This window comes from Oncorhynchus clarkii, chromosome 33, assembly GCF_045791955.1.
Source record: "Oncorhynchus clarkii lewisi isolate Uvic-CL-2024 chromosome 33, UVic_Ocla_1.0, whole genome shotgun sequence".
In the NCBI taxonomy this organism is placed as follows: domain Eukaryota; kingdom Metazoa; phylum Chordata; class Actinopteri; order Salmoniformes; family Salmonidae; genus Oncorhynchus; species Oncorhynchus clarkii.
The window spans coordinates 26,962,022-26,983,959 of NC_092179.1; the positions used below are offsets into that span (position 1 = coordinate 26,962,022).

General features: G+C 45.7%; 1 protein-coding gene across 2 annotated transcripts in view; it reads right to left on the minus strand.

Annotated features, from left to right (window-relative positions):
• Positions 1–2,055: 2,055 nt before the first annotated feature.
• LOC139392697 (oxysterol-binding protein-related protein 8-like) overlaps positions 2,056–21,938 on the minus strand; it is a 149,382-nt gene continuing 129,499 nt past the window's right edge. Inside the window, exons 13-25 of one of the 2 annotated variants that reach the window (XM_071140870.1) lie at positions 20,793–20,977; positions 19,472–19,553; positions 19,114–19,212; positions 18,020–18,116; positions 17,662–17,760; positions 15,135–15,232; positions 14,360–14,449; positions 10,285–10,421; positions 7,296–7,481; positions 6,548–6,704; positions 5,712–5,817; positions 4,824–4,929; positions 2,056–4,655 (exon numbers count right to left, since the gene is read on the minus strand). In XM_071140870.1, the coding sequence (XP_070996971.1) occupies positions 4,520–4,655; positions 4,824–4,929; positions 5,712–5,817; positions 6,548–6,704; positions 7,296–7,481; positions 10,285–10,421; positions 14,360–14,449; positions 15,135–15,232; positions 17,662–17,760; positions 18,020–18,116; positions 19,114–19,212; positions 19,472–19,553; positions 20,793–20,977 (1,578 nt within the window). In that variant the 3' untranslated portion in view covers positions 2,056–4,519. The remainder of the gene's footprint in view (positions 4,656–4,823; positions 4,930–5,711; positions 5,818–6,547; positions 6,705–7,295; positions 7,482–10,284; positions 10,422–14,359; positions 14,450–15,134; positions 15,233–17,661; positions 17,761–18,019; positions 18,117–19,113; positions 19,213–19,471; positions 19,554–20,792; positions 20,978–21,938) is intronic. The other variant, XM_071140869.1, reaches the window with a different exon arrangement.

Here is a 21,938-nt window from a genome sequence, read left to right on the forward strand (position 1 = left end):
CCAATCAAAGCTGCGGTAGATATAACGTCCAATCAAAGCTGCGGTAGATATAACGTCCAATCAAAGCTGCGGTAGATATAACGCCCAATCAAAGCTGCGGTAGATATAACGTCCAATCAAAGCTGCGGTAGATATAACGTCCAATCAAAGCTGCGGTAGATATAACGTCCAATCAAAGCTGCGGTAGATATAACGCCCAATCAAAGCTGCGGTAGATATAACGTTATTTGACATTTTATCTGTGGCCAATGACCTTGAGCCTTCTTGGATGGGCACTTCTAATGTAAATCTATGGCAGCACCCAGGGGGACTTGAACTGCTTGGCTCTCTCTTTAACGATTCTGCGGTGACGTAGTGTCCCCATGAGTGACAGAACACTGAGCCAATCACGGCGCCACTAGACAAGATTACCAACGCCTATTCTGCTGGCTGTCCCTCCACCACAGAAAGCACTGTGCTAGGCTGAAACACCTGCATTTTGGAGCTGCCTTACTCAAGAGAGAGCATGTTTGTACTACAGTTTCTTCTTTTACATTGCTTGCAAACTGATATGTGACATGAATTAATGCCAAAATAACATGCAAAACAGGCACAACAAAATAATAATTTGTAGCTCAACAGGTGGGGCTCAAAAACCCCACCTGCCCTGAATGACGGGTCACCACTGGTCCTAATACTCCTGAAGTGGCTTCCTTTTCTGGTGCCCTTGCCTTCACCACAGCCGAGAGGTGAGGGGTCTCTTTATGGTTTCACCATAGTGCTGGCACCTGACAGGTCAAGTCATTAGTGTTTGTGAAGGAAAGATGAAAATGAAGACAGGAAGCTAGTGTATTTTATTGGGACATGGCCAGCCAGATGCTGGAATGGGAGCTAGCCACCGGCCTCTTAACTTCATGCTAGATGGGGACTGTGTGTGTGTACAGACCAAAGTTAAAATATATTTGTTATCTTTCATATACTTAAGTTGCACTTCATTGAGCTTGTCTGGTGCAACAGAACCAATGGAATAGTCCCAAAAGTGCAACCCTTCCCATCTGGCACCCAAAGCAGGTTAAAGGAAGTACCTGCTACTACACGTGTTGATACGCACTTCAAAGGATCTTATAACGGTTTGTTTTTTATCACCATGATGTTTTTATACCTGCATTTTGTATTTATATTGACGTGTGTATTTTCTGTAATTCAGGTCTTATCTGTAAAAGAGACCATGGACTCAGTATGACTCTGTTAAAATGAAGGTTAAATACACGTAAATACACTTGGACCTGAGTGAATAGTTGTTGAAGTTGTGTCTGACCTATAATCATCTCAGGCAAACGCAATGATGAATACATGTCTAGAGGTGGGTTATGCCAGGCAATGCCAATGGTCTGAGCAGTTTTAACTGTGCCCTCTAGTGACGACAGCCATCTGTTACATGGCAATCCAGAAAGGTGTTCTAGCAGTTTCCACAGAACTCCTGTCTACAGAGGATGGATATATCCCATTTGGCGGATGGATACCCCATTTGGCGGATGGATACCCCATTTGGCGGATGGATATCCCATTTGGCGGATGGATACCCCATTTGGCGGATGGATACCCCATTTGGCGGATGGATACCCCATTTGGCGGATGGATACCCCATTTGGCTTCCAGGCGAAAATAACACAGCAAGGAAACAGAAGCAGATCAAACACAGTAATAAAAACTAAAAATACATTTTCTGTTCTCACAATCATTATCTCAGTCATCCTCCCTCCCACTCTTTGTCCAACAGCGATCCTAGAGTTGTAATAGGTCATTATGTTTTGTCCCTGTTGGGATCTGTTACCACAACACTACTTCATCAGGTTCACAGACTACAGTACATGGTCTATTACAGATTATAAACTGGGTGGTTCGAGCCCTTAGCCGTGTTACTTTGGCCATATACAACACACCCCGTGCCTTATTGCTTAAACATATCATCCCTCAAATTAGTTCACCAAAGTGTGTCTTTATAGCTGACCGGCAACATAGTTCACTGACTAGAGGTTATATAGTTGATTGGCCCCATACAGACAAGACAATAAAGACGTAATTTTGATTTTATTTGGGGATGTGGCAACATAACTTTCCGGAAGGTGTTATTGTCATACAAATACATACCAGAGAGACCAGGGATGTCCTGGTACAGAGAGACCAGCGGTGTCCTGGTACAGAGACACCAGGGATGTCCTGGTACAGAGAGACCAGCGGTGTCCTGGTACAGAGAGACCAGGGATGTCCTGGTACAGAGACACCAGGGATGTCCTGGTACAGAGAGACCAGCGGTGTCCTGGTACAGAGAGACCAGGGGTGTCCGAATGCAGAGAGACCAGGGGTGTCCGGATGCAGAGAGTCCAGCGGTAGGTCCCAAATAGCACCCTATTTTCTATATGGTACACTACATGTATTTTAGGGCTCTGGTCAAAAGTAGGGCATTATTTTGGGAATAGGGTGCCATTTGGGATGCAAAACAGGTAATTTGACAATGAACTCAAGTCATCGAGGGGTGACCGCAAAACGACATGGAACAGAATCATATCAGCGGTATCGTCTGTATAAATCAACACTGAAAAGTGAGGAAAAACAAAAGAATGGAGCAAGCAAAAATGTGCCACATAGAAAACAAAATACAGAAAGTGATTTTCATTATAATACAACGCAATGAACAATGACAAGGAAGAGGAGCCATGTTGTTCCCCTGGTTTTGGTGCCTTGTGAAGAGATAGAGAGGGAGAGAAAGAAGGAAAGAGAGGAAATATGGAGAGATAATTTGGAGAGATAACCTCCTCTCTCCAAGTGGCAGGAATCAGCTTCCAGAATTCCCACGGCAGGGTAACCACAGCAACGCTGGGAGGGGCCAAGCAGGACTCTTCTCTAAGGCTTGATATGGCACGACCACTCCAAAACACTGGCTATTGCTCGCCCTTACACTTCTACTGTACACCTACCTACTCTCTCACTGTCCCCACCCCTCCCAACCACTACCCCCCCCCCGTTAGCCCCAAACATCCATCCACCCACCAAACCCCCATCCTCACCCCATCCCTAACCTCCATTAGCGCCCCCCCAAAACCCCAGTCCCACCTCTAACCTCCCCATTAAGCCTCAAACTTCCACCCACCCCCCAAACTCTCAGCCCCACCCCTCTCAATCCCTATCCCCCCCCCATTAGCCCCACCCCCCAAACCCCCCACTCTAGAAGGCACGGGTGTAATTTTCTTGTGACCACATTCTAAACGTCTGGTTTGGATGAGTGGACGACAGTGACGAGGCGATGACCACAGACACACACAGAGTGGGCAGCCCACAGAGACACCGAGGTAATGGGGTATTGATAATGCCAGACTGGCTTGTTCCACAGAGGGTCTTGTCTGTGTGAAAGAACGTCTCTTTAGGAAAGAACACAACTGCTATGAGTGAGTCAGTCCGTTAGCTATGTACACAGGAAGTGGACTGACGGCCTATACTACACCTGAAACACTGCATCTGGCAGATTTTCACTTCATCTAGTTGATTTCTGACTGGCTGACAATGTTGAGTTACTACTGTACAAAAGTCTATGAACAGCCTCCCCACTGGGGACTCTACTGTCTACTAGGTGTCATCGTGATGTTTACACACTATCGGGCAAGTGATCAGCTGAACATTCATCCTACCGTACATGTTAACCACACAGCAACAATTCATGTCAAGCATCTAGTTTATACAATTGACCTGGTCTACAAATTTGAGTGGAACGATTCAAATCGATTGATTACAATGACCTTCTTTTGTTTGTCGATTCACCGTCAAGCTAGGAAACTCGAGCCTCGTCAAAGCTTCAAAAGAACGTCACATATATTGGACCGCTTAAAACTGTTCTTCTCCCTTCTCGTATATTTTTGAACTAGAGGTTCTACTCACAAAGGACACACCAAACAAACAAAACAAATGAACAGTCTTTAAAAAAAATAATTGAATGAAAGTAATTTTTCTTCAAAAGTCTCAGTGTAAAATGTTCCCTGTCGTTGGGGAGGCGGGTGAAATGCAAGGAGCGGTGTCCGTTAGCAAAATAAAAAATGGCCGCCAGATGTCAATCCCTTCTCCAAGGCCCAGTTCACGACATCATGACGCCGGCTAAGGCCGAACGCTGACCTCAACTTCCCTTCAGTCCTGGCCGGTGCCACTCCCCCTTTAAAAATACATGGATCTTTAAACAGGTACAAATAAATAGAAATTAAAAACAATTTCAGTTTTTTTTGAGGAGCCTCTTTCAGGAATGCTTGCTTTGGAGACGTGTGTGTGACAATGGTGGCCCGTCTGAGGACAGTGGAGCAGGGTCAACTCAGTAGAGAGAGAGAGAGAGAGAGAGGGTTGAGGCAGAGCTACTGGGTGCTCTTGAAGTTCATTCACTTCCAGACTGTTTCTCCTCCTTAACCTGGACAAACCCCCCCATCAGTCCTGTCTCTCTCTCTCCATCGGTCTCTCTCTCTAACTCCATCTGTCTCTCTCTCTGTCAGTCTGTCGGCTGCTACTTGAACAGGAAGTTGATGAAGACCTGAAGGAGGATGAGGAGGATGATGATGGCGTAGTCGCGCTGCTGCAGGAATCCGCCCTCTGCTGCCGCCTGGCCCACTGTCGTTCGGGAGCGCAGCACACCGATGCTCCTGGAGATGTAGGCGCACACACGCAGACAGAGTCAGCGAGGGCTCAGTCACAGGAATTATATGCACAACCACAAACTCACAATGCATAAGTTGGGAACAATTGAATCCTCACTCACTCAAAGACCACACGCACACACACTCAATGTCTCATGTTTGAACGACCCTCACTTGTAAATGTTCTCCTGTGTCTTCTTTATAGAATCAATGGCACTTTGAAGTTCACTAAGGTCTGGGCCCTTTTTCCTTAACCGGCTACTGTGCTTGCTTTTGTGTCCTGAAATACACAAACAGCAACAATCAGCTGTAACAAAGAGTCAATAACACATGTTAAAGTAAATGTCCAGTGAAAATGTCACTTTTAAAAGTACATTTTATGTTAACTTATACCCAAATAATGTTGTTGACTCGTCCTATAGTCGTATTGTAGGGAAAAAAACCACTTTGAAAACCTCCAACTTGCATCTCAAACAGACATGCTATTGCTTTCCATTTCCTCAGAATATGATGTCATACTCCTGATGGGGATGAGCTGACCAATCAGCGGTCTACTCTCTCTATTGACTATTTTTTTATGACTGGTATACGCCCACACCATTGTGCTGTTGGGGTACGCCCACACCATTGTGCTGTTGGGGTGTATGAGTGTGTATATGTATTGGGTGTATGAGTGTGTGTATATGTGGGGGGGTGTATGAGTGTGTATATGTGGGGGGGTGTATGAGTGTGTATATGTGGGGGGGGTGTATGAGTGTATATGTGGGGGGGGGTGTATGAGTGTGTATATGTGGGGGGAGTGTATGTGTGTGGGGGTGTATGAGTGTATGTGTGCGCGTGTGAGGGGTGTATGAGTGTGTGTGGGTGGTGTATGAGTGTGGGTGGGGGTGTATGAGTGTGTATGTGTATGGGTGTATGAGTGTGTATGAGGTCGTTGTGTTGCAGCATTGGGATTGTATGTATATTAATGTGAGTGGTATTGTAATATTGTTGGTATGTGTGTGTGTGTGTGTGTGTGTGTGTGTGTGTGTGTGTGTGTGTGTGTGTGTGTGTGAGACGTACGCTCGCTGCCGGAGGAGTCCTGGCGGTCAGGTTCTGGGGAGGAGCAGCCACTCTCAGGTTTCTTGGGCTTGTCACTGTGCTTGTGCTTTCTTTTGGGCCCTGTCACCTACACACACCAAGGACACACACATCAACACAGAGCCACACACACCAGCCACCAAATCAACACACACACCACAGAGAAGACGACAAAACCAAAGATACCTACACAAAAACACTCACGCACCGCACACACACGCTTGTACACCTACGAACGAACACACAGAAACTACGTAAATAGCTGCAATTAGGAACATAACACAGACACAAACACACGCACGCACACACACACACACACGCACACACACACACACACAATAACACTTGCATCACATGCTAATCGGTAGCACAGTAATATGAGGCATGCGAGCGTGCCAATCGGCCACATCCAGTGAAACTCCAAAACAACCAACAACACAGTCAGTTGCAACTAAAATTAACCAAATGAACTAACCAACCAAGCACCTATTAAAGCACTTAAAGCGCTCGGAGACATCAACAACCAGCCTTCTTAAAAAGGAAAACAGAATGATCCAGAAATCATCTAAAAAATGACAACAACCAACATGGCGGTAGGTGGTGGGGAAACAGTCAAAACAAAATGGCTGTACGAGACAACAGGCTGGGCGGCGTGGCCCACACGGAACAGAAGCAGCCGCAGGCGATGGTTGTGAATGGAGCTGGAGAAGACTTTTAGAGCAAGCTGCAGTGGTGGCTGGTGACAAACTGAAGTGGAGGAGGTGGAGTAAAAAAGTATAAAAACAACTCAGGGAGCGCTGTTCGGTTGGCCAACCTACCTGGCACTTGCAATTGCCATCCCTCCTGGGGCCCTGGTTACTGAGACTAATTACACTGGCAGAACGTACCATAGGGGTGCGGTGCCGCACTTTAGTCTGGATCCAGCCGTCTTTCTCAAACTGAATCATATCATTCAGCGGATCCCACGGCCGGGTGCTGCGGACACACACACACACACACACACACACACACACACACACAGAGAACATTACATAAGCAGATATTACAGTCTGTTGGTAATGTTATGCCAACATGTTGTTGTAACACCAGGTCCATCCATTAGGTGTCACAATCCTCCTGTTGATCAGCTCTGGGGTCAGTTCAGATGCAGAGACTTGACATACATTACATACAAGGTTTTGATGCTACTTCTTGGTCGTCATAGTAATGGAAGCATTGGCAAACTAATACAGTCTAACATCTCTATAAACGTTAAAAATAACCTCAAGTTATTCCTGGCTCTGCCTGTCAATAGAGAATTTAGTTACATAACATCTCCACTAGATGGCTCCTCTCCTTTAATATATCAAGCTCCCAGACAGGCATCGAAGGTCAGTCTCACATTTCACCAACTCATGGCTAACATACAAATATGAGGGAGATAAGCTGATCCTAGAACTGTAACTTCTACTCAACTTCAACTAACGGGTCACGTACCAAATGGTACCCTATTCCCTATATAGTGCACTACTTTAGACCAGAGCCCTGTGGGGAATAGAGTGCGTGAATTAGAGATAAGAAACTCACTCGGCATATCTGTAATGCCACTCTCCGGTGACGGGGTCCTGTTCAAAGAGCCCGGGCGCCCAGTCCTCACACTTGGCCTTGCGCTCGCGGGTTGACTTCCTCTGAGCCTCCTCCAGGATAAACTTCTCATTGGTGGCCTCTGTCTGGTCCTTGTTGTTGATGGCCCTCGTTACATGCTGCCATAACCTGGGAGGACGGAGGGAGAGACAGAGGGAGAGAGAGAGAGAGAGGGGGAGATAGAGAGAGAGGAAGATATTTTTATTTAGAGAGAGATTTAGAGATATATATATAGAGAGAGAGATATACAGTGCCTTGCGAAAGTATTCGGCCCCCTTGAACTTTGCGACCTTTTGCCACATTTCAGGCTTCAAACATAAAGATATAAAACTGTATTTTTTTGTGAAGAATCAACAACAAGTGGGACACAATCATGAAGTGGAACGACATTTATTGGATATTTCAAACTTTTTTAACAAATCAAAAACTGAAAAATTGGGCGTGCAAAATTATTCAGCCCCTTTACTTTCAGTGCAGCAAACTCTCTCCAGAAGTTCAGTGAGGATCTCTGAATGATCCAATGTTGACCTAAATGACTAATGATGATAAATACAATCCACCTGTGTGTAATCAAGTCTCCGTATAAATGCACCTGCACTGTGATAGTCTCAGAGGTTCGTTAAAAGCGCAGAGAGCATCATGAAGAACAAGGAACACACCAGGCAGGTCCGAGATACTGTTGTGAAGAAGTTTAAAGCCGGATTTGGATACAAAAAGATTTCCCAAGCTTTAAACATCCCAAGGAGCACTGTGCAAGTGATAATATTGAAATGGAAGGAGTATCAGACCACTGCAAATCTACCAAGACCTGGCCGTCCCTCTAAACTTTCAGCTCATACAAGGAGAAGACTGATCAGAGATGCAGCCAAGAGGCCCATGATCACTCTGGATGAACTGCAGAGATCTACAGCTGAGGTGGGAGACTCTGTCAATAGGACAACAATCAGTCGTATATTGCACAAATCTGGCCTTTACGGAAGAGTGGCAAGAAGAAAGCCATTTCTTAAAGATATCCATAAAAAGTGTTGTTTCAAGTTTGCCACAAGCCACCTGGGAGACACACCAAACATGTGGAAGATTGTGCTCTGGTCAGATGAAACCAAAATGAAACTTTTTGGCAACAATGCAAAACGTTATGTTTGGCGTAAAAGCAACACAGCTGAACACACCATCCCCACTGTTAAACATGGTGGTGGCAGCATCATGGTTTGGGCCTGCTTTTCTTCAGCAGGGACAGGGAAGATGGTTAAAATTGATGGGAAGATGGATGGAGCCAAATACAGGACCATTCTGGAAGAAAACCTGATGGAGTCTGCAAAAGACCTGAGACTGGGACGGAGATTTGTCTTCCAACAAGACAATGATCCAAAACATAAAGCAAAATCTACAATGGAATGGTTCAAAAATAAACATATCCAGGTGTTAGAATGGCCAAGTCAAAGTCCAGACCTGAATCCAATCGAGAATCTGTGGAAAGAACTGAAAACTGCTGTTCACAAATGCTCTCCATCCAACCTCACTGAGCTCGAGCTGTTTTGCAAGGAGGAATGGGAAAAAATGTCAGTCTCTCGATGTGCAAAACTGATAGAGACATACCCCAAGCGACTTACAGCTGTAATCGCAGCAAAAGGTGGCGCTACAAAGTATTAACTTAAGGGGGCTGAATAATTTTGCACGCCCAATTTTTCAGTTTTTGATTTGTTAAAAAAGTTTGAAATATCCAATAAATGTCGTTCCACTTCATGATTGTGTTCCACTTGTTGTTGATTCTTCACAAAAAAATACAGTTTTATATCTTTATGTTTGAAGCCTGAAATGTGGCAAAAGGTCGCAAAGTTCAAGGGGGCCGAATACTTTCGCAAGGCACTGTAGATATATATATATAAGGAATGAGATGTTGAATAGAGGAGAGGAGGAATAAAGAGTCAACGAGGGGAATGAATGAGATGAGGGGAGGGAGGAGGAATAAAGAGTCAACGAGGGGAAGGAATGAGATGATGAGGGGAGGGAGGAGGAATAAAGAGTCAACGAGGGGAAGGAATGAGATGATGAGGGGAGGGAGGAGGAATAAAGAGTCAACGAGGGGAAGGAATGAGATGATGAGGGGAGGGAGGAGGAATAAAGAGTCAACGAGGGGAAGGAATGAGATGATGAGGGGAGGGAGGAGGAATAAAGAGTCAACGAGGGGAAGGAATGAGATGATGAGGGGAGGGAGGAGGAATAAAGAGTCAACGAGGGGAAGGAATGAGATGATGAGGGGAGGGAGGAGGAATAAAGAGTCAACGAGGGGAAGGAATGAGATGATGAGGGGAGGGAGGAGGAATAAAGAGTCAACGAGGGGAAGGAATGAGATGATGAGGGGAGGGAGGAGGAATAAAGAGTCAACGAGGGGAAGGAATGAGATGATGAGGGGAGGGAGGAGGAATAAAGAGTCAACGAGGGGAAGGAATGAGATGATGAGGGGAGGGAGGAGGAATAAAGAGTCAACGAGGGGAAGGAATGAGATGATGAGGGGAGGGAGGAGGAATAAAGAGTCAACGAGGGGAAGGAATGAGATGATGAATAGAGGAGGGAGGAGGAATAGAGTCAACGAGGGGAAGGAATGAGATGATGAGGGGAGGGAGGAGGAATAAAGAGTCAACGAGGGGAAGGAATGAGATGATGAGGGGAGGGAGGAGGAATAAAGAGTCAACGAGGGGAAGGAATGAGATGGTGAATAGAGGAGGGAGGAGGAATAGAGTCAACGAGGGGAAGGAATGAGATGGTGAATAGAGGAGGGAGGAGGAATAGAGTCAACGAGGGGAAGGAATGAGATGATGAGTCAAGAGAGGAGGAATAAAGAGTCAACGAGGGGAAGGAATGAGATGATGAGTCAAGAGAGGAGGAATAAAGAGGAGGAGTGAAAGAAAAGAGTCTGTCTGTCTCTTCATACCTCTCAGACTCATAGTCTCCCTGGTCCTCAGGAGGCACGGTGCAGCGTGTCAGCCTGCTCTGACGCAGCTCTGCAGTGGGGTTCCAAAACGTATCCACCACCCCGGTCTTCTTATCGTTGATGAAGATTTCACTGTCCTGGAGAAGCCAGACACACAGGAAGACCCAGTTAACACAGTTAGACCGACCCCCATCTGACTTCCCAAAACAACCTGGCTATGTGCCCTGGTCAAAAGTAGTGAACTAAGCCTCCCGGGTGGCGCAGTGGTTAAGGGCGCTGTACTGCAGCGCCAGCTGTGCCATCAGAGTCCCTGGGTTCGCGCCCACCGGGAGGTCCGTGGGGCGACGCACAATTGGCCTAGCGTCGTCCTGGTTAGGGAAGGCTTGTCCTTGTCTCATCGCGCACCAGCGACTCCTGTGGCGGGCTGGGCGCAGTGCGCGCTAACCAAGGTTGCCAGGTGCACGGTGTTTCCTCCGACACATTGGTGCGGCTGGCTTCCGGGTTGGATGTGTGCTGTGTTAAGAAGCAGTATGGCTGGTTGGGTTGTGTATCGGAGGACGCATGACTTTCAACCTTCGTCTCTCCCGAGCCCGTACGGGAGTTGTAGCGATGAGACAAGATAGTAGCTACTACAACAATTGGATACTACGAAATTGGGTAGAAAAAGGGGTAAAAATGTAAAAAAAAAAATTAAAAAAAAAATTAAATTAAAAAAAAGTAGTGAACTACTACTACTATTATGGGATGGAGGCAGTGGTAGTGATGTTTAGGTACAGCTAGCTAACTCAGACAGTCCTCCTAAACAGGCTGAGAGAGCTGCATTGACCGATCTGAGGACACACACGCACTGACACACAGACACACGAACACACACAGTTGTTATTCCCCAGAACCCGATGACACTAATGGCATAGAACTGGCCAGGGTAATTACCCAGAAAGCCAGGGGAAGTGTGAGATAGAATGATTGAGGTGATGGTTATGCAGGGGAGTTGTTGGTTCTAACATTTATCTGTCTGTCAGACTGTGTCTGGCTGTCTGTCTGTCAGTCCGTGTCTGGCTGTCAGTCTGTGTCTGGCTGTCTGTCTGTCAGTCCGTGTCTGGCTGGCTGTCTGTCAGTCCGTGCCTGTCGTCTGTGCCTGTCTGTCTGTCAGCCCGTCCGTACCTGTCGTCTGTCAGTCCGTGCCTGTCTGCCTGTCAGTCCGTGCCTGTCTGCCTGTCAGTCCGTGCCTGTCGTCTGTCAGTCCGTGCCTGTCTGCCTGTCAGTCCGTGCCTGTCTGCCTGTCAGTCCGTGCCTGTCTGCCTGTCAGTCCGTGCCTGTCGTCTGTCAGTCCGTGCCTGTCTGCCTGTCAGTCTTGTCTGCCGTTTGTCAGTCCGTGCCTGTTAGTCTGTGCCTGTCTGTCGTCTGTCAGGCGGTGCCTGTCTGTCGTCTGTGCCTGTCTGTCGTCTGTCAGTCCGTGCCTGTCTGTGCCTGTCTGTCAGTCTGTGCCTGTCTGTCATCTGTCAGTCTATGCCTGTCTGTCATCTGTCAGTCTATGCCTGTCTGTCATCTGTCAGTCTGTGCCTGTCTGTCAGTCCGTGTCTGTCTGCCTGCCTGCCTGTCTGCCTGCCTGTCTGTCTGCCTGTCTGTCTGTCTGCCTGCCTGTCTGTCTGTCTGTCTGTCTGAGGCCCAGCTTGAGAACACAGTAAAAACCAGCTGGATCCAGCAGAAACCCAAATAACAAAAGATAATGATTATGATATACTGTGTATGCAGCCTGTCACCCTGACAAACTAACAGATATTATGATATACTGTGTACGCAGCCTGTCACCCTGACAAACTAACAGATATTATGACATACTGTGTACGCAGCCTGTCACCCTGACAAACGAACAGATATTATGATATACTGTGTACGCAGCCTGTCACCCTGACAAACTAACAGATATTATGATATACTGTGTACGCAGCCTGTCACCATGACAAACTAACAGATATTATGATATACTGTGTACGCAGCCTGTCACCCTGACAAACTAACAGATATTATGATATACTGTGTACGCAGCCTGTCACCCTGACAAACTAACAGATATTATGATATACTGTGTACGCAGCCTGTCACCATGACAAACTAACAGATATTATGATATACTGTGTACGCAGCCTGTCACCATGACAAACTAACAGATATTATGATATACTGTGTACGCAGCCTGTCACCATGACAAACTAACAGATATTATGATATACTGTGTACGCAGCCTGTCACCCTGACAAACTAACAGATATTATGATATACTGTGTACGCAGCCTGTCACCATGACAAACTAACAGATATTATGATGTACTGTGTATGCAGCCTGTCACCATGACAAACTAACAGATATTATGATATACTGTGTATGCAGCCTGTCACCATGACAAACTAACAGATATTATGATATACTGTGTACGCAGGCTGTCACTATGACAAACTAACAGATATTATGATATACTGTGTACGCAGCCTGTCACCATGACAAACTAACAGATATTATGATATACTGTGTACGCAGCCTGTCACCATGACAAACTAACAGATATTATGACATACTGTGTACGCAGCCTGTCACCCTGACAAACTAACAGATATTATGATATACTGTGTACGCAGCCTGTCACCCTGACAAACAAACAGTCTCAGCACGTATTAAACAGTGTCTCTGGCCATTGGTGCAGAAAACAACCCATTTTACATTTAATTGGTGACTTAAATCTACATACAGTTTGGATGCATTAAGCAGGTAGGTGAAAGTGCGTGTTCGTTCGGTGGCCTCCATTAAAACTTCATCAAGGTCAGGTCTCCTGACATAATTAAAGTCAGTTTGACCTTTGGGGTGGAAAATAACTTTGCATACTTTGAAACCTTTAAAAACTAATTCAACGCATGTGGGCTAGGGGGCAGTGTTCGGAAGTTCGGATGACTGACGTGCCCAAAGTAAACTGCCTGTTACTCAGGCCCAGAAGCTGGGATATGCATAGCTGGTAGCATTTGATAGAAAACACTCTGAAGTTTCAAAGACTGTTAAAATAATGTCTGTGAGTATAACAGAACTGATATGGGAGGTGAAAACCCGAGGAGAATCCATCTGAATTTCTTTTTTTTGAAGTCACCACCCATTCAAATGCTTGTCTATGGGACATTCAAAGGAATTCCTCCCAGATTGCAGTTCCTATGGCTTCCACTAGATGTCAACAGTCTTTAGAAAGGGTTTCCGGCTTGTTTTTTGAAAAATGAGTTAGTAATTGAAGTTTTTCAAGGTGGCTCTCATTTGGACTGTAGTCTTGTGACGCGTGGATGAGGTTGAGCACTCCGTTATTTATCTCCGGTATTGAACATATTACATTCCGTCTTAAATGTTATCGTTTCTTTACATATTAGGGTACCTGAGGATTGATTTGAAACGTTGTTTGACTTGTTTGGACGAAGTTAATTGGTCACTTTTTGGATTCCTTTGTATGCATGTTGAACGAGTGGAACGGGTGGATTACTGAATCAAAATCGCCAACTAAACAGACTTTTTTGGGATATAAAGAAGGACTTTATCGAACAAAACGACCATTTGTTGTGTAAATGTTCGGATTGCAAACAGAGGAAGATCTTCAAAGGCAAGTGATTTATTTTATCGCTATTTCTGACTTTTGTGGCGCCTCTGCTGGTTTGGAAAATGTTTTAAATGCTTTTGTACGCGGGGCGCTGTCCTCAGATAATCGCATGGTATGCTTTTGCCGTAAAGCCTTTTTGAAATCTGACAAAGCGGTTGGATTAACAAGAAGTTAAGATGTTAAATAATGTAAGACACTTGTATTTTCATGAATGTTTAATATTACGATTTTTGTATTTTGAATTTCGCGCTCTGCAATTTCACCGGATGTTGTCGAGGTGGGTCACAGCACCCCACCTAGCCCAAGGAGGTTATTAAAGAGAAGTGTAGGGTCGTGTTCATTAGGGCACCAACGTTTTCAACGTTTTCAACGGAAAACAAAAATAAGCATTTCTAGTCCCAAACTGTTTGTCAGTTTTCCTTCTGCTGGAGACATAATGAACTTACCCAGTGTCCCTCCAGCGTAGCCAGCACCTCCTTCCCCAGCTTGATCTTTCCAGAGACCTGGTTCACACTGTCATTGTTACCCAAGAACGGCTGAAAAGAGAGGGGGAGGGTGGCGCTTTATGTTACAGCCCTGTTTAACCTGGTTCTTACCTGCTATTTACATGGCATCAAAGTGGAGACATGGTAACCATGTTACATGGAACCAATGGATCATTTCTGGTAATGACCTCAGAGAATCTTGGTAACTACCTGGTACCAAATGGGACATATTGATGCTTGTATCTCAAAAGAAACAACTGTATATATAGCTACTAATCTAACTATACTATTACTCTAGGTAGCTACCACTTCAACAAGTACTATCTAAGTATTACCTGGTAAGTAGAAGGCTGTAAAATAAAGTGTTCCAGAAAGGAGGATTCATCACATTGGTGTTTTGAAGTTCAAGATGCAGCACAGGGGTGGGTCAGGCAACCCTCCTCTTGGATAGGTACTGGGTATGCAGGCTTTTGTTCCAACCCCACTTTAAAACACCTGATTCAGGGTCCTGTTGAGCAGCTAATTAGCAGAATCAGTTGTGCTCCATTGGGGCTGGAGCCAAAGCCTGGAGGTGGGTCCTGTAGCTCTCCAAGATGAGGGTTGTCCCCCCTCCCTCCCATCTACAGCTTCATTAGAGTTTCTAGGACTAAAACTGCCTAATGCAGTTTGAAGCTTTTGTTCATTAAAGACTAAAAGCCAAATGATTGAGGATAGAGAACAAGTTATTTCCTCCTACCTTGAGTTTGAACTCGAGCTGGGCACTGTATCCTGTCTTCTCACAGGCAATGGTGATCTGGCCAGCCAGCTCCAGAGTCATGGTGCCATACAGGATGCCTGAGAGAGGGAGGACAATTACTATACACTACAGTAGAGATGGAGCCCTACAGAGGGAGGATAGTTAGTATACACTACAGTAGAGATGGAGCCCTACAGAGGGAGGATATCTACTATACACTACAGTAGAGATGGTGCCCTACAGAGGGAGGATAGTTAATATACACTACAGTAGAGATGGTGCCCTACAGAGGGAGGAAAGTTACTATACACTACAGTAGAGATGGTGCCCTACAGAGGGAGGATAGTTAGTATACACTACAGTAGAGATGGTACCCTACAGAGTGAGGATAGTTAGTATACACTACAGTAGAGATGGTACCCTACAGAGGGAGGATAGTTAGTATACACTACAGTAGAGATGGTGCCCTACAGAGGGAGGATAGTTAGTATACACTACAGTAGAGATGGTGCCCTACAGAGGGAGGATAGTTAATATACACTACAGTAGAGATGGTACCCTACAGAGGGAGGATAGTTAGTATACACTACAGTAGAGATGGTACCCTACAGAGGGAGGATAGTTAGTATACACTACAGTAGAGATGGTGCCCTACAGAGTGAGGATAGTTAGTATACACTACAGTAGAGATGGTACCCTACAGAGGGAGGATAGTTAGTATACACTACAGTAGAGATGGTGCCCTACAGAGGGAGGATAGTTAGTATACACTACAGTAGAGATGGTGCCCTACAGAGGGAGGATAGTTAGTATACACTACAGTAGAGATGGTACCCTACAGAGGGAGGATAGTTAGTATACACTACAGTAGAGATGGTGCCCTACAGAGGGAGGATAGTTAGTATACACTACAGTAGAGATGGTACCCTACAGAGGGAGGATAGTTAGTATACACTACAGTAGAGATGGTACCCTACAGAGGGAGGATAGTTAGTATACACTACAGTAGAGATGGTGCCCTACAGAGGGAGGATAGTTAGTATACACTACAGTAGAGATGGTGCCCTACAGAGGGAGGATAGTTAGTATACACTACAGTAGAGATGGTACCCTACAGAGGGAGGATAGTTAGTATACACTACAGTAGAGATGGTGCCCTACAGAGGGAGGATAGTTAGTATACACTACAGTAGAGATGGTACCCTACAGAGGGAGGATAGTTAGTATACACTACAGTAGTGTGCAGTGTAAGGGTTTATTCCATTTAAATGAATTCCATTCAGGAAGTAAACTGACATTCTGATTCCAATGTTCCCCGTTCTTTTCATATCGACTGAGGTGAAATGGTATTGACCCCAACCCTGGTAGTGTGTGAATCAGGACTGATTCAGTTAGTAGTGAAGTATATTTCCAGTATTACAGACTTTCCAGTCAGTCTGTATGACTAGAGACATGTTGAATCTACTTCCTATGTAGAAGAAAGGGACGTGTTGCTTCAGGGTTGGGCTCAAGGCAGTCAATTCAGGAAGTGATTTGAATTTAAAATCCAAAATGTTTAATACTTCTGACATAAACAGCTTCTCCTTTTCAGATTATTAAGAAGTCATTAAAAATAGATGGACTCTTTTAATTATGGAATTGTAATTTTAGTTACTTCCTGAATTGACTGACTTCAATTTGAATTGAGCCCAACCCTGGCAAGCTTGCAATGAACATTAGGTGGGCATATATAATTCTAAGGGTATGAATGTAATGTGTGTTGCTTTCACAGTAAGACTCCAGTCAGTAAGAGGTCAGACCTTAATGCAATGTGTGTTGCTTTCACAGTAAGACTACAGTCAGTAAGAGGTCAGACCTTAATGCAATGTGTGTTGCTTTCACAGTAAGACTCCAGTCAGTAAGAGGTCAGACCTTAATGCAATGTGTGATGCTTTCACAGTAAGACTCCAGTCAGTAAGAGGTCAGACCTTAATGCAATGTGTGATGCTTTCACAGTAAGACTCCAGTCAGTAAGAGGTCAGACCTTAATGCAATGTGTGATGGTTTCACAGTAAGACTCCAGTCAGTAAGAGGTCAGACCTTAATGCAATGTGTGATGCTTTCACAGTAAGACTCCAGTCAGTAAGAGGTCAGACCTTAATGCAATGTGTGTTGCTTTCACAGTAAGACTCCAGTCAGTAAGAGGTCAGACCTTAATGCAATGTGTGTTGCTTTCACAGTAAGACTACAGTCAGTAAGAGGTCAGACCTTAATGCAATGTATGATGCTTTCACAGTAAGACTCCAGTCAGTAAGAGGTCAGACCTTAATGCAATGTGTGATGGTTTCACAGTAAGACTCCAGTCAGTAAGAGGTCAGACCTTAATGCAATGTGTGATGCTTTCACAGTAAGACTCCAGTCAGTAAGAGGTCAGACCTTAATGCAATGTGTGTTGCTTTCACAGTAAGACTCCAGTCAGTAAGAGGTCAGACCTTAATGCAATGTGTGTTGCTTTCACAGTAAGACTCCAGTCAGTAAGAGGTCAGACCTTTGCAGTGGGCGTAGGGCATGTTCATGACGTAGTCTTCTCCTCTGTTGAGAAAGGTGAGCCGAGCCTCTCCGTCCAATATGGCCGACAAGGAGTTTCCTGCAAAGAGACACATCGTCATGACAACACCCAGGAAAGGGTGTTAACACAGATATAACATTTGTTGGGTGTGCCTTTAAAATTATTATTATTTTTCATCAGAAATGTGTTACCAAATGTTCACTTCCCACTGTTGACTAGACAGGCCTGACGTATCTATCTATATGCATTTGCTGTTTGGTAGGTGTGTGTGTGTGTGTGTGTGTGTGTGTGTGTGTGTGTGTGCGCGCATGTGTGTGTACATGAGTGTGTGTTGTACCGTAGAACTTGGACTTGGCCAGGATGCTTCCGCTGAGACAGAAGCCGTCCTTCCTGTTACTGACGTAGAACGCTGACACTGGAGGATGATGGGACACCTGACAGGGAGAGAAGGTGATTGGTCTAAGGTCAGGAGGACAGGTACTGGAAGCTAGCCCTGATCATAGCCAGTCTACCAGAAGATGTCATGTTGTGGAGTCTAGACCTTCTGAAAACCTATCACATTCCTTCTTTCATCCATCCACCAACCCGTCCAACCATCCACCAACCTGTCCACCCATCCATCCATCCATCCATCCATCCACCAACCCGTCCATTCATCCATCCATCCATCCATCCACCAACCCAACCATCCATCCACCAACCCGTCAAACTATCCATCCGCTATCCATCCACCAACCCGTCCATCCATCCATCCACCAACCCGTCCATCCATCCATCCGTCCATCCATCCACCAACCCGTCCATCCATCCACCAACCCGTCCATCCATCCATCCATCTACCAACCCGTCCATCCATCCACCAACCCGTCCATCCATCCATCCATCCACCAACCCGTCCATCCATCCACCAACCCGTCCATCCGTCCATCCATCCACCAACCCGTCCATCCATCCACCAACCCGTCCATTCATCCACCAACCCGTCAATCCATCCATCCATCCATCCATCCATCCATCCATCCATCCACCAACCCGTCCATCCATCCACCAACCCGTCCATCCATCCACCAACCCGTCCATCCATCCACCAACCCGTCCATCCATCCACCAACCCGTCCATCCATCCACCAACCCGTCCATCCATCCACCAACCCGTCCATCCATCCATCCATCCATCCACCAACCCGTCCATCCATCCGTCCATCCATCCACCAACCCGTCCATCCGTCCGTCCATCCATCCACCAACCCGTCCATCCATCCACCAACCCGTCCATCCATCCACCAACCCGTCCATCCATCCATCCACTCCCCCACACATGCATAATTTACATACTAACTACAACGTGAATCAATTGCTCAAATGTCAGATTAAAAACCCCAATCAGACAATCACATATTAGGGAGCAGTCTCCCCTCCTGGCTCTGTTACCTGTTCAGAAATGTAGAATGTCTTGCTGTTGGTCTTGCTATGGAGCCACATGCAGCGGTAGGTCTCACCGATGATGGGGTTATATGGCTTCTTCAGGCCCTGGTTTTCAGAAGGAGGAAAAACTGAGCTTTAGATACGTCCGCTGAATGGTAGAGATACCGAGGGACATCTTGTCACATCCAGAACAGAGTGGTGTTCATTAGGCACCTAACAGAAGAAGTGGACTGAAATAGAGGGACTACCAGGTCCTATCCAGTAAGAAACACTTACGTTTCTTTTTTAGAAAATTTTTTTCCACTGTTCTCCTAATGAACATGACCCTGCTGAAACTGTGATTTTAAGTGAATGTTCTAATCACCTGTGGCTTTTTGTAGAATCCAGAGATATACCACTTCACTACTTTCTTCATCCTGTTGTAGGCATTCTCCTCCACAGCTGCCCTGGAAATGATCAACAACAAATCACAATGAGGACCTAAATCAGGTTAAAGATACATCTTTGAATATTTGTCTGTATCTTTGGCAGGTCTGACTGTACTGTCCTACTATATAAGACTTTTGATTGGTCAGCTTGGTAGTATCAAATCAAATCAATTTATAAAGCCCTTTTTTTACATCAGCTGATATCTCAAAGTGCTGTACAGAAACCCAGCCTAAAACCCCAAACAGCAAGCAATGCAGATGTAGAAGCACGACTCAGAGAGGAAGTCAGCATGGTAGCAGTACTGACTCAGAGAGGAAGTCAGCATGGTAGTAGTTCTGACTCAGAGAGGAAGTCAGCATGACAGCAGTACTGACTCAGAGAGGAAGTCAGCATGGTAGTAGTACTGACTCAGAGAGGAAGTCAGAATGGTAGCAGTACTGACTCAGAGAGGAAGTCAGCATGGTAGTAGTTCTGACTCAGAGAAAGTCAGCATGATAGCAGTACTGACTCAGAGAGGAAGTCAGCATGGTAGCAGTACTTACTCAGAGAGGAAGTCAGCATGGTAGTAGTACTTACTCAGAGAGGAAGTCAGCATGGTAGTAGTACTGACTCAGCGAGGAAGTCAGAATGGTAGTAGTACTGACTCAGAGAGGAAGTCGGCACGGTAGTAGTACTGACTCAGAGAGGAAGTCGGCATGGTAGTAGTACTGACTCAGAGAGGAAGTCGGCATGGTAGTAGTACTGACTCAGAGAGGAAGTCAGCATGGTAGTAGTACTGACTCAGAGAGGATGTCAGCATGGTAGTACTACTTACTCAGAGAGGAAGTCAGCATGGTAGCAGTACTTACTCAGAGAGGAAGTCAGAATGGTAGTAGTACTGACTCAGCGAGGAAGTCAGAATGGTAGTAGTACTGACTCAGAGAGGATGTCAGCATGGTAGTAGCACTGACTCAGAGAGGAAGTCAGCATGGTAGTAGTACTGACTCAGAGAGGAAGTCAGCATGGTAGTAGTACTGACTAAGAGAGGAAGTCAGCATGGTAGTAGTACTGACTCAGAGAGGAAGTCAGCATGGAAGTAGTACTGACTCAGAGAGGAAGTCAGCATGGTAGCAGTACTTACTCAGAGAGGAAGTCAGCATGGTAACAGTACTTACTCAGAGAGGAAGTCAGCATGGTAGTAGTACTGACTCAGAGAGGAAGTCAGCATGGTAGTAGTACTTACTCAGAGAGGAAGTCAGCATGGTAGTAGTACTTACTCAGAGAGGAAGTCAGCATGGTAGTAGTAGTCGGACAGCTTGTCCAGGAAGGAGCGTGGCTCCAGGATGAAGGTGGGCAGGACCACTTTAGACAGGTCCATCCCAGGCCTGACCTGCTTCAGCAGCGTCCAGATCAGAGACTTATTCTCCTCCGACACCGTCTCTGTCTGGGAGGCCTCACCAGCCTGGGACACACACATATAAAGGTTTGGTGATTTACTGTACACACCACACACACTTTCATATTGCAATGAATTCTGGGGTTAGTCCTGACCGGGTCTTGAAGCCGCCTCAGCAACTGTAAAGCCAACATCGTAGCTGTTGCGCCAAGAGATCCACACCTGTTGATGAGGTTGCTAGGTGATGGGCTATGTAAGGTCACAGTATTCACATAGGGTTGGAGTATATGATATGACTGACTATATGATACAAGCACATTATGGAGTTGCTCCAACGTGATATTATTCAGTATGAACATCTCTCCGGTCTGAAAAACTAAACAACTATTCACATCTTTGCTCTTCCCATTTCATCATCTGCTGGCTGTATAATTCCAGCTATCGAAAATGACAATTCTAATTTACCACAGAACAGCTGGGAGGGATTTCACGCAGGCAGGCATACAAGCGCAAACACCCCCCCCCTTTCAACTATAATTTATTCATGCCCTGCCTGTGGCACTTGGCTATGGCTATATTAATAGGGCTGAAGATTTCAGAATCATGAACAAATGATTGAAGAATCTCCATCAAACCTCTGAAGACTTGTTGTAAGTCCAATCCTAATGGAGTACGGTCTTGTCACGTATAACATTCTACATACTGCAGCAGAACTGTGGCAGAAGAGATGCACGTCCTGTCTATTGCAATTTAGGTTCCAACGTGTCAGAATAAAAGAGGTTAAACAATGGGACATAAGACAGAGATAGAGGGTTAGAGAGAGATCACAGACAGGCTGATTTAAGGGCTGTCTGAGGCGTCACTCTGATGACTGCTGCCCACACACACCACTCTTGATGGACGCCTCGACTCTGCTCCTTTCACTCCTCGTTCACAAAGTGTGGCGGCGGCTAGCCTAGCGGTTAAGACTGATGGGCCAGTAACTGGAAGGTCTCTGGTTCGAATCCTCGAGCTGGCAAGGTGGAAA